Source organism: Uranotaenia lowii, chromosome 3 (assembly GCF_029784155.1).
Source record: "Uranotaenia lowii strain MFRU-FL chromosome 3, ASM2978415v1, whole genome shotgun sequence".
In the NCBI taxonomy this organism is placed as follows: Eukaryota; Metazoa; Arthropoda; class Insecta; order Diptera; family Culicidae; genus Uranotaenia; species Uranotaenia lowii.
In genome coordinates, this window is record NC_073693.1 from 194572480 (window position 1) to 194585574 (window position 13095).

The 13095-nt window shown below is 37.9% G+C and overlaps 1 protein-coding gene across 1 annotated transcript in view; it reads right to left on the reverse strand.

Annotated features, from left to right (window-relative positions):
- LOC129758141 (B-cell receptor CD22) overlaps nucleotides 1-13095 on the reverse strand; it is a 504009-nt gene that overhangs the window by 209531 nt on the left and 281383 nt on the right. The window contains exons 3-4 of the mRNA XM_055755606.1: nucleotides 12492-12824; nucleotides 4187-4330 (exon numbers count right to left, since the gene is read on the reverse strand). Of these exons, the coding sequence (XP_055611581.1) occupies nucleotides 4187-4330; nucleotides 12492-12824 (477 nt within the window). The remainder of the gene's footprint in view (nucleotides 1-4186; nucleotides 4331-12491; nucleotides 12825-13095) is intronic.

A 13095-nucleotide genomic window follows, 5' to 3' on the forward strand; every position in this document is an offset into this window, starting at 1 on the left:
AACTTTATATTGGTTTTATTATCTTTTCCCAACACAGTTGGTGTAAAAATATGTTTTGGACATTCCCTAATTTTTTTAATAAATGATTTTATAATTCAGTCACCTGTCTGAGGTAAAATGCAACAAGATCAAATCAAAGTGACACCTCATACATCTAGTTTCTTTATGTTGGAATAAGATTGTTTTGCATTGCGCCTTTGTTAACATTAAAATTCCAGCCATCCTAACGTTTATTTTAATAATTTTAGCTAGTTGATTTTTTTTGTATTTTTTACTCATTCTTGTATGCAGCCCATTAGCACAAATTTTTTGACAGAAAAAATGTTAAAATGAGGTGATGCCTAACCTCTTTTTGTGGTCCGATCTCGCCCAAATTGTACATGGGCCCATTTTTTAGGCTTGAATCAATTTCAGCCTGCAGCGCATATGATTTTACGAAATTTTCTATACAAATTTGGGTCATTCTAATCTACATATTCACATTTTTGTGTGGTGCGAAGAGTTTCACAGCTGACTTTGATCAATAAACGAGCTCTGAATCCAAATATGCAAAAAGGTTTTTCTCCAACAGAACTAGTATTTGAGATTCAATAATTAATTTTCAAATATAAGAAAATTCATAAAAAAAACTTTGTAAATATATCTGGGTACACTGAAACATAAACCTAAATTAACGCTTTTTGTTTTTGTTGTTCAAATTATTTGTTGTTTTAACAATTTGTACCATTCTCGACTTTACAAACAATGCAGTTGGCGGACAGTCACTTGTAAACTTATCTAGTACTACTAGGTTTGATGTTGACTCTAGGGTTCGAACTCATGGATATCGGCTTGGAAAGTAAGTGAAATTTTACAGTTCTTTGGAAATTTTGAAAGATACTTTTAACCTTATCTAAATTTTTATTTTATTTTCACTGTATGAATAAGATCTATATTCCTCAATTTGGTTGTAAATCAATTAAAAACTTCAGGACCAAAAACTCAAAAACATCCTCAAGTGATGCCAGCATTCATTGTGAATTTTTGTATTGAATGTTCTTAAAATTTAAAAATTTAATGTTTTGAAGTATTATATAACAGCCAACAAAATATCGAGGAAATCCTGCTTTGAATTAAGGATTAAAAATTTGCTTATTATCTAATTTCTTTTATATAGATTTTTTCCTGTATCAGATATCATTGACTGATTTTCTTCGACTTTTCAACACCCAATCTAGAGAGACAAAATCTGTTAACTTGAGGGTGCTAATTATTCCCAAAATAAGATTTTGAAACAAAAACACAACAAACGCTGATCACTTAATCTATGTATTTTTTTCTTTTTTCAAATAAATCAGTAAATTTCGTAAAAAAACAAAAATCCGAAAGATTACAAGACAAAACATCAAAGAAAGGAAGATGGAAGTTATTTCACCTTTTATATTCATGATTTTATTGAATTTTTCGATAAAAAATTTCTTGATTTATAGGTTTTGTGTAATGATTTAGTATACAATTTTATTTGCATACATGCTTTCGTGAAATTTATTCCAACTTATTTGTATTTCTTATTATTTTTTATTATCCCCCCTCGTTATGTTCCAACACCTAGTGAAAACAGAAGGATTTGAAATTTGTTCCGGCCTAACCAAGGCCAACGTCAAAAAAATTTATATTGCTTTTCCATCTCCCAATAACAAAACAAAATTTATAAAGCTAGCAAAAAACTGAGCTGAATTTTCGTTTCAGTTAATTATTCAATGAAGGATGTAAATAAGAAGGGCCTGATGAATCAATCATTAGGATTTGATTAGGAAATATTTTCTCAACATTGAAAACGTAACGTCAAATTTGAATAAGTTTTATAAATATGCAATTTATGAATAGATTCACGTTTACCTTATTAAGTAAAACACTTTATAATAAACATTTAAGAATGTTATCCAGGTTAATTCTTGACATTATCGAAATTTTTCACTCTTCGATCATTATTATTAAAATTTGCGTTTGTTTATAAATTATAAACAGTTTTCTCTTCCCTTTGTTTAATCAGAAATTAAAAAAAAGCTGTCGTTGTTTAAATTTGACCAATAGCCAATGCTGAGTTTAATTTCCATTTCACTGTCAGTCTTAGGTTTGAAATTCGATTTGTTATATTTTCAATTGATTTAACCGAAGTTTTTCTTAGTATTGAATGAGAAACTTCTGTTTTATAGTTAATCACTACACAAGTAAATATCCTGAATTCAGCTTACCTTTTTTCAATTCATTTTTTTTTTATCTTAAAAACGATCTCATAGTTGAATTGCAAATTTCATTGAGTGATTCTCTAATCATGAATATTTCTATCTTTTCAATTTTATCTTTCTCCAGATTCATTCAATTGAGATCTCCAAACATTGTGTTGTTTTTTCAGTAACTGAAGTTCAGTTTCATGGTTTTTATGACTTAAATGAAAAAAAAAAAAAATCAAAAATTCTGACGAAATCACTCAAAAGGATTTAAGATATGAAAAATTGTTTGGCATTTTTATCCCGAAATGGATCAGTTCTGCACTTACTACACCCCTTTGGATCTGAGTGCTGTAAATGTATCTGTTGTCATATTTAAAAAAAACAATTTGACCGAATTATCGGTGTATTATCTGATGAGAAGAATCATTGATATAAATTTATATAAATTTAAATAAGTATTATGACTAAGAATTATAAATTTTGCAAATTCCTGCTTTGGTTCGGATTGTAAACTTTATAGGAAATAATGATTTTAATTTGAGCCATTGTTGATGTTCTGAATAAAACCTTATGTTAGGTTCTGAATTCATAAACTATTACATATGTCTGTATTTCCATGATATTTAAATTTAATTCTTTAGTTAAATTTTTTTCTAAGTTTAAATCCTCACGTTACCTATAAATTGTCAAAAAGGAAATATTTTTACTGCTTTTGACGATATCTGGCGATCAATGATAAAATTAAAAATTTATTTAAAATTTATCCTTCAATTTGTCTAAACAAGATAATTATAGTTTATAATAGAGGTATTATATATATAACGAATTTTATTTTACATTTAACAGCTTTTTTAACAACTTTAATTTTTGATAAGTTGCTCAACTATTTCGCACTGTATGCACGTGATGGAATTTTTTTAATGGAAGATTCTTTACACTACCTTCTATGCAGTGGCACATACAAGAAAATAATCAAATATAGGGGGCTCCCGAGAAAAAATGCCCCGCCACTTTCGCAGGACCATGCCGTGCCTTTCCAAAATTTCCAAATAAATCTATTCCGATTTTTATTTATTTCCGATTATTTTAACTTCCGAACAATTTTTTTTATATTTGCAATTTGGGTTTTTTTTTTCTTAGAACATCTTTTATATGGAATTGTGTTCTGTTTTTTAGTTTTTCTTTGATAATTTCGCGATCGCGAAAATGAAACACTTTGTTTATTGCATATAATATATACCATTTTTGATTCTTTTTGAAATCAATTTAAATATCACCTATAAGTAATAAAATTTAACCCTTTAAAAAGTACATTTTTTGTTATCAAAAACGTAGTATGTATCTCGTTTTTTTAAAGTCAAATTTGATTTTTTTGAATGTAATTTGAATGTAATACAAAGCTGATGAATTCCGTTTTCAAATGGTGCATATGAATTCAAATGAATTTAAAACATAATAATAAATGACTTTGTAATAAATAGGCCCGTGGAATGGGTCGAATATCAAGAAGCTTCGAAATCTCTAATATTTAAAACATTATTGTTTGAAACACATCATCCTGCGACCGTCATCTTTTGATCAATTTAATATTGAAAATTTAACCTGTACGAACATTTCATCCCACGTCTATTGTCCTAATGAAATAAAACGAAGTATGTGGTTCATTGACGGAGCAAAATCTGAGTGACATGATACGATTTGCGAAACGCTTCTGGTGTCGGAAAGCACCGGGCAAAAAGTAGCTACCGAAAGCCTTGTGCTGCGAGAGGTCGGAGACTAACCCGAAAAAAAGATGAAATTTGAAAACAAATATGTACTGACAGCATTGTTCCGTGGCATCGCGTTCTAGACGTAGGACACGCCGGGAGATTCCGTCCGCCGACGGAAGAAGGACGCCGAAAGGCGGGACGGCAAGCCGAGGCTAGAGCGAGACACAGAGAAAGGTGCTAAATTTAATCGGATAAAATGCTTACCTAGAAACCACTTCAACTGTGCCGGCGGGTTTCCGTAGTGAGAGACACACTTGACGGTGGCCATTGCACCGGAATCTACGGTAACGTTGTGCCCCGGAGGAACGTGAACACCTTCGTGCTCCAGTCTGGGTCGTTGCGGCGGCACTGTGAAAAAAAAGAGGAGAGAGGAGATGAGACAAGAGTCGATAGCAAAAAAGTTAGATTGGTTTATGCTGGTTGGGTCACTGTTCTATACTTTGGTTTGTGTTGTTTTATTTTAGGATACACTGGAATATTTGGGTGAAATCAGATTAAGGGCCAGATATACAAATTTATCGCTTCCAGATTAGGTCGTTATGCCGGTAGATAGTAAACGACTGGACTCGAGCGAGTGGAGTCGGACTTTTAATTTAATGAAAGTTTGTTTCATCCGATATAGTGTTTCGATTGCTTTTAAATTGATTTCGGAATTGATGCAATGGTTTTTCATCAAAAATTTATTTAAGAGAAAGTCTTAAATCAAAATTATGATTAAAATGCAGTTGAATTTTTTGTACTTCGAAAATCAAGCTTTTTCATATGGAAAAGCATAACATCCGTATTTAGTATCTCAAAAACATACATATGTTTGGCTGTTGGAAAAAAAACTTTTGAAACCCTGATTTGTGATTCAAAGAGTCGAAATCACTCCAGTTAATGCACGTTTGTTGTTTTACATAGAGACCAACTTGCAATTCCCTCATTTCCCTCTTATAGACCCTACTAAATACTAGTTGTATAGGGAAAGTTGTAGTGAAAAAAGTGAGGTGAAAAAATGTGCAATTCGGAGGTGTACCCATGTGTATCGAACGCTACGATTTAGCTGAAGGTGAAACAACGATTCTTTTTGCAGTGTCAGGTACCCTACGCCCACCGTAATACGGCTGTGAGGTAGCGGCCCAAGAGTACTATCCCTGGGTCACTGGCCCACGGCGTTAGTGGCGACTAAATCCAGCAACCCCCCTCTCGATGACGACAATGCCAAACGGAACTGGTATACTCTACCGAACCTATTGTAAAGAAACAACCCGAGGTGTGCTGCTCATGGGAGCACTAAAACGGTCCCATGCATAAGACCGTGATTATGAGGTGGAAGACTGGCGGGTTGTAAATGTGTCAGTCGATAACGGTAGCCTTTGGGGAACCGGTACAAACCCCACAGTAACTATTACAGTCCTTTCTGCGCTAAAGCAGGACACTGGCGCAGTTGATCGTATACTTCCCCAGCTACTCGTGGGATTCACAAATGGTCCAGCCTATGTCTGTGTGGCTTGGCCTTCGGATTGCTTCTCAGGCTTCCACGGCCGATGGTTCGTCGAAGGAAGGCATCCAACCTTCAGAGACCTACAATGGTTGGCAATCCACTCCGCTTGCAATAGTCTCTTCAGATTAACCCCAGATGCATTCCCTCTGAAATGTATGATGATTATTTATAGAATGAAACACATCTTACCTGTCGGCAACTTATGGGATTCGAACCCAAAAGTTTTTCTTGCCGATACCGGGAATCGAACCCAGTACGCCTGGGTTACCAGACTCGCGCCAGCCTATCCACTAGACCACATCAGCGCTGTCAGCTACTCGTGGGATTCACAAATGATCAAAAAATCTAAAATCAATAATGATAAGAGGAAGAAGGAGGAGAGTGCGGAGAAGAGTGCAAGCCCTAATCCGTTCGATGGCAGAAGTCTACGGCGATTTCCAACTTGGCAGCTAGCAGTCCAACTGGTAGAAGGCTCCACAGCGGAAGAAGTAAGAGAACCTGTCAGCTCTCCAGAGAAGGAGAAAGTGACTGTGCCGAAGGCAATGAAGGAAGCGATGCGCGATGGCAGAAATGACGCGTAAACACCGTAAGGAGAGAGCTACGAAAACCAACCCCAAGCCCAAGAAGCAGCGAAGCCGCGTAAGGGAAAAAGGTGAAGCTATCGTAGTTTAGACGCCATAGGGTACGTACGCGGCAGGCAGCTAAAGGTGGGATGGTCAGATTGTCAGATAACCATCTCCCAGCAACCAGAGGTGTGCTTTCGATGCATGGAGTAAGGCCACAAGTCGTTTGACTGCAAGGGAGTTAACAGACGAGAATTATGCTGGGGGTGCGGAGAATCCGGTCACATTGTGGCTAGCTGCAGTAAGCCGGCGAAGTGTCTTATTTGCATTGGCGACCATGTAACCGGCATTCCAAGGTGCTCTGCCTACCAAAAGGCGCTAGCAGCGATATCAAGGGCTTGGAAGTAGTCCAAATCAACCTCAACAGCTGTCACGAAGCACAACAGCTTCTGTGACAAATGCCGGTGGAAGAGAAGCTGGACATAGCGTTAGTAGCAGATCCCCATTACAGAGCCCTGATTCGCAAAAATTGGGTGAAAGATAGTGCCAATCTGGCCACAATAGAAGTGACAGGAAAGTTTTCTATACAAGAAGTAGTCACATCGAACGAGGAAGGCTTCTTGATAGCCAAAGTCAATGAGATCTTTTTCTGTAGCTGCTACGCTCCACCGAGATGGACTTCGGAGAAATTTGGCGCTACGATGGATAAGATAGGCGAGTTGCTCATAGGTCGATGCCCCGTTATTATCGCGAGGGATTTCAATTCGTGGGCCCAGGAATGGGGTAATTCTCTTACGAACGCCAGAGGACAGAGTCTACTTGAAGCACTTGCAAGGCCGAATGTGGATCTGGCTCAATGTGGTGGAAAGAGAGGTGATGAGAAAGAAACGTTGCAAAAGAAGAAGTATAGTTTTTTCTTTTCTTTTTCATAGTTACAATGACAGAAGTGACGTCACTACCGCCCATTTTCGCGACGCATTTTGCCTAGGATTAATGAAGCTCTCTGACAACGACGCGTCACGACGCAGGGCTTGTTTATGTTTATTTTTCTTGTATCTCTCCGACGTGCAATAGTGTGCGTTCCTTTGCGTCACCTTAGTAAAAGTGTACCTCATTGCATGGCTAACGTAGGTAATACTAGGACCTACTATAGAGAGAGACGTGAATCCATTATAGATATCACATTTGCTAGTCCCAGATGGAGAAGTAATTGGAGGGTTTGCGAGGACTACACTCAGAGCCGTCGTGTGGGTAAGAGTGCACAGTAAGTCAGAGGAAAGGTAATGGTAGGTGAACGACGCTGGAGGACAAAACAATTCGACCGGAATGTCTTTGTCGAGGTGTTGAAGTGGGTGAAAAACCTGTCTAACTTGTCGGCGGAAAATCTCACGAAATTACTCACACGTGCTTGTGACGCAGCAGTGACGAGGAGAGTTTATCGTAAAAATCCACATCCACTAGTTTATTGGTAGACTGAGTAAATTGCGAATTTGCGTGCCAGCTGCCTTCACGCTAGGCGAAATATTCAGAGAGCATGAACTCGAAAGGAGGGAGACGAGCGTAGGCCGCATTTCAAAAATGCGAAAAGATATCCCTGCAATTCAATTTAAGTAAGTAAAAGGGAATGTTTAAGGAAACTTTGTATTGATGCCAATGACCGATTATGGGGTGATGCCTACAGGATAGTTATAGCAAAAAACAAAAGCGGTAGCGCAGCACCTGAAATGTGCCCCAACAAACTGAGTTAGGATGAGGAGGAGGAGTTAATATCGTTGGAAGAACTGCGCGACATCGCAAAATCCCTTCAGCTGGAAAAGGCTCCCGGTCCAGATGGTATCTCAAACGTTGCACTTAAGGCCGCGATTATGGAATTTCCCGAAATGTTCCGATCGTCACTGCAAATTTGTTTGTAAACAGCTGAAGGTGGCTCTGCTGCCCAAACAAGGGGAACCCATCGGTATATATGCCAGTTTGCCTACTGGTACGGTCAGCGGAAAAGGTGATCTTGAATCGTATCCAGCGGTACACCGATTGCACCTTCGCTTATAAAAATGATGATACCAAATATATCTGCAAATTAGTGGAAAGCTATTTCCAGAACCGTAAGCTACAATACATGACGAGCGAAGGATTTCAGGAAATAATGTGGCCTCGTCGGTCTAACTAACATGCGGTGACGTGAACGAGACATTCGAACACGTGGTATTCTGTTGTCAAAGATTTGAAGAGGAACGTACTCGCCGCCTGCGGACTAAAAATGACAGCGGACAACATGTTTCAGAAGAGGTGTGATGACATCATGCACATATTTTTCATAATTTTGCGTTTATTTTGTTCTTAGAGTTTTTTATATATATGGGATGCACAGAGTAGGCGCAAATGTTAACCGTTTGTAAGTCCGACACCAGCCATCTTTGTAGATAGTTGTTAAGCGTTCGAGTTAAACGTATTCAACGAAGGGGACAGCAACATCACAAGCGGGAAGTAGAAAAGGATAGGAAGATAACAACAAATCAATATATACGGGCTGCGCCTATAGCTCGGGGCTCATTCTATGAAAAGTTTCGATTTGGGTCGAGTGGTTTTTCTAAGCGACATCGACGTCACGTGCCCAAAGTGACCACGTTTCTACCGCAATCGGGAGGCCAGACCATCATCCGTTTCTTTGACCGAAATCGACGATCAGCTAGAGGACTACACGATTCGTTTTCCTAACTGGTCGGCCGAGTGAGGTTTAGTGTAGTGGATACCAGAAAGTTATTGGTTCCCCAGTGCCGGTATCACTATTGTCGCTTTATAAAAGACACCGGTATTCCGTGAGTGCAATAAGGTCGTGCTATTATTGAAAAGTTCCCCCACGTTACAACCCCAACGGCACTGTCGGCAATAGTGTGGCCTGGGAGAACCCAATCTGGGTATCCGACCGCCGACCGTTTCCGCTAGTGCCCACTCGGTAGTGTCAGACACTCACGTGACAGAAATGATCTTTCCCGGACCGCATCGAAACATAAGGCCTTAACCCGACACTTAGGCCAAGTTGTCGCTCGGCTTGTCCCAAGGGGGTGAGCTGCTCTGTTCCTGACTCTCTAATCCGGAATCCCGTTACGTCGTAGCCAAGGTGTCCCCCAAAGAGTCGACCAACGCAGAACGGCCGCAACGAGATCCCGAAAGAAGAAAAAAAGCGCAAGTACTTAAATATTATATAAAAAAAAACCCACCCAAAGTTCGAACAGAGTGCAGATTTAAAAACAAACCTTTTCTTAATTGAAAACCCTTTAAAATCAACTTTTAACTTTCAAAAAGCTGACTGGGAGCGATATAGGAATTTTATTGAACGTAATTTGAATGTAAACGTTCCACTGAATTCAATTGAAGATATTGATTTGGCTGTAGAAAATTTGACAACTTCAATAGTCAATGCTAAAGCCGCTTCAATACCCAAAGTTAAACATAAATTTAATCAACCTTTAATTGATGATGATCTTCAGTTTTTGATACGACTGAAAAACATTCGTCGACGCCAATATCAACGTACTAGGGATCCTTATTTGAAATTTATTTATTGCGACCTTCAAAAAGAGATCAAACGTCGTTTAAATTTCATTCGTAATGAAAATTTTGCCAAGGCAGTAGAGGACATAAAACCCTACTCAAAGCCATTTTGGAAATTAACTAAAATTCTGAAAAAGCCCCAGAAGCCAATTCCTACTTTGAAAGACGGGGATAAACTTCTTTTAACGAATGCAGAAAAAGCTCAAAAATTGGCCCAACAATTTGAGTCTGCTCATGATTTTAATTTAAACGTTGTAAGTCCAATTGATGCTCAAATTTCCCTTGAATTTTATGATATTCTTTCTAAACAAAATGTATTTGAAAGTTCTTGTGAGACAAATATTAATGAACTTAAATTGATTTGCAAAAAAATTAAAAATATGAAAGCCCCAGGGGAAGATGGGATTTTCTATATTCTTATTAAAAAGTTGCCTGAAAGCACTTTAAATTTTTTAGTTAAAATCTTCAATAAATGTTTTCACTTGGCTTATTTTCCCAATAAATGGAAAAATGCCAAAGTAACTCCAATTTTGAAACCTGGAAAAAGTGCTTCAGAGCCTTCAAGTTATCGACCAATTAGTTTGCTTCCATCTTTAAGTAAACTATTTGAGAGAGTTATTTTGAATAGAATGATGATTCACATTAATCAGAATTCTATTTTCCCTGATGAACAATTTGGTTTTCGTCATGGACATTCTACTACACATCAACTTTTGAGTGTAACTAATATGATTAACGCTAGCAAATCTGAAGGTTATTCAACTGGTGTTGCTCTTCTTGATATTGAAAAAGCTTTTGACAGTGTTTGGCACAAAGGTTTAGTAGCTAAATTAGCTCGATTTGATTTCCCTGTATATCTCACCAAAATTATTCAAAATTATTTGACTAGCCGAACCTTACAAGTAAGCTATCAAAATTCATGCTCTGAAAGGACACCCATTAGAGCTGGTGTCCCTCAGGGTAGTATACTTGGGCCAATCTTATACAATATTTTTACTTCTGATCTTCCTGATGTACCAGAAGGAAAAGGTAGAAGATTGTTTGCTGATGACACTTTGCTTTCAGCCAAAGGTCGGAATTTACGGGTGGTACGCAGTAGATTGCAACAAAATTTAAATTCCTTTTTGAATTACTTGAAAATGTGGAAAATTTCTCCTAACGCTTCCAAAACTCAACTTATTTTATTTCCCCATAAGCCAAGAGCAAATTTTTTAAAACCTAATGAAAATCATTCCATAACTTTTAATGGGGTTTCATTAGAATGGTCTGATCACGTGAAGTACTTGGGACTTACACTTGATCGGAATCTTACTTTTAAAAATCACATTGAAGATATTCAATCTAAGTGTAATAAATATACTAAATCTCTTTATTCTCTCATCAACAGGAAATCCAAGTTGTGTCTGCGAAATAAGTTACTTATCTACAAACAAGTGTTTCGACCAGCGATAATGTATGCAGTTCCGATTTGGTCTAGCTGCTGCGCGACGAGGAAGAAAGCCATCCAGAGGATTCAGAACAAGGTTCTGAAAATGATTTTGCGGCTTCCACCTTGGCACAGCACCGAAGATCTTCATCGGATTGCGGGCATTGAATCGATCGAAGAGATGGCCAACAAAATCATCTCCAACTTCAGAGGCAAATCGATGCAGTCTTCCATCGCAGAGATTCGTTCTCTTTATAACTAGTTTAATTTTAGGATAGTGTTTAGTTTTAAGTTTAAAATATTTTTGCCATTACAGGATGTTCTCCTACATTAAATTCTTAATTGCGCTAAGCAAATTTAATTCTTACAAATAAATTTTTAATATCTAGTTAACTATAGGGCTCTGAACAGTTCATTATTGAGCTGAACACCTAATTTAATGAAAAAATGCAATATAAATGTAATGATGAATTGATACAAATAAAGACATATTTAAAAAAAAAAAACCTTTTCTTAAATTCAAAATACACCACTCATTTAATACTAAGCTATAATTGTTAGGTCTATCTACATCCGAATTGTCGTGATATTTGTTTTGTCAAAGTGCATTCCCCAAGTTCATAAATTCTCGTAGTAAAAGTCGGCCCATAAACCAGATGTCCAGTTTGTTTTGTGATGTTGTAAATAAAAGTCCTCCTTGAGATCCAGTTCAGTACTATTACTTCCCCTTTGAGCTAGCGCAGGGAAGTAGGGTTTCCATGACTCTAACAAGCTCTACGTTTGAGTTCTAGTTGCCAGGGCTCCAAGCTATAATGATATTCCCAATATTCACAAATACTTCACGTCGTTTTCACAAATGTGCACCAAGTTTCACGCCCGTGCAACAATACAGATTTGACGTTTGAGTTGATGATTCGGATTTTCGTTCGTAGAGAGATCTGGCGTTGCCGCCAGATGTTTCAAAAACTTGCAAGTGCAGCGTCAATCTTCTGAATCTGAATCCTGTTCAGGATCACTTTGGGGGTTGTATTGATTAAAGTTTTGTTACCACACTGGCAAGCTAATGTTTTCTATAAATTTTCGGATTTTAAGCATTTTCAAGAACAAAAAATAAACCGCGAAAGATGAAATGCATTTCACCTTTTCATGTTCATCTATTCAAATTTCTAACCTTGGAAAACTCAGTTTTCTGCTTCTTTTCCATGGGCATTATATAAACTTTTTCTTGCAAACAAGGTTTTTTCCAATGTATTCCAATTTATTGTTTTTTTTTTATTATCGTCCCCCTGGTGGTATTTTAAATTTAAGAAAAAAAAGAATGATTTGGAAATTGTTCTGGCTTAATACTGTATTACGGATCCTTAAGATTTCACTTTAACATTGATTTTTCAAACAGCAAAAATGGGTTTTCAAGTAAAATTGTTTCCAGCAGTAAATGATATGACGTTGATTCCTCCCATAAAACACAATATAGGTACGTACCTCTGACTACCAATCGCACCGGCTGGCTAGTGAGTGCGTCCTGTGTGGTGAAATCGCTGGCCGTCACCTGGCATTCCCAGAGTCCATCGTCAAACTCGAGCTGGGCGGCCCGGACCCAAAGGGAACAATCTCCGCCTACGTGAGCCGTCTGCCCGATTCCGTACTGGCTGGCCCACTCGTACTTTTTCGGGTAGATCCCGACCGGTTTATTGTCCTTCTGCCAGGAACAGACACCGCGCTTGTCTATCACCTTGCACACCAGCAGCGCGTCCTGGCCGGGGTTCACTTCGGTGTATTTGGGCTGCTCCGCAAATCGCTGAAGTCCAACGGCATCTGTAAGTGTGTGAAAACAAGAGACGAGAAGAAAAAAAAACGGGAACAGTTAGTCCAATCCCTTGTCTGGGGGGATGCACAATTAGGTGGATAATTATTTGATGCTAGTCAGCTCAGCTCTGGTGTGCGCTCACATATGTTCCGCAATCCTCAACAGATTTTGCAATGTAAATCCAGCGTTCGGCTGCTTTGAAACGGAACGGCAGTTGCAAGAAAAAATCCAATGAAAGCAAAGCTTTGCTGGCTCCAATTCAAATTTTCCAACCGAGAT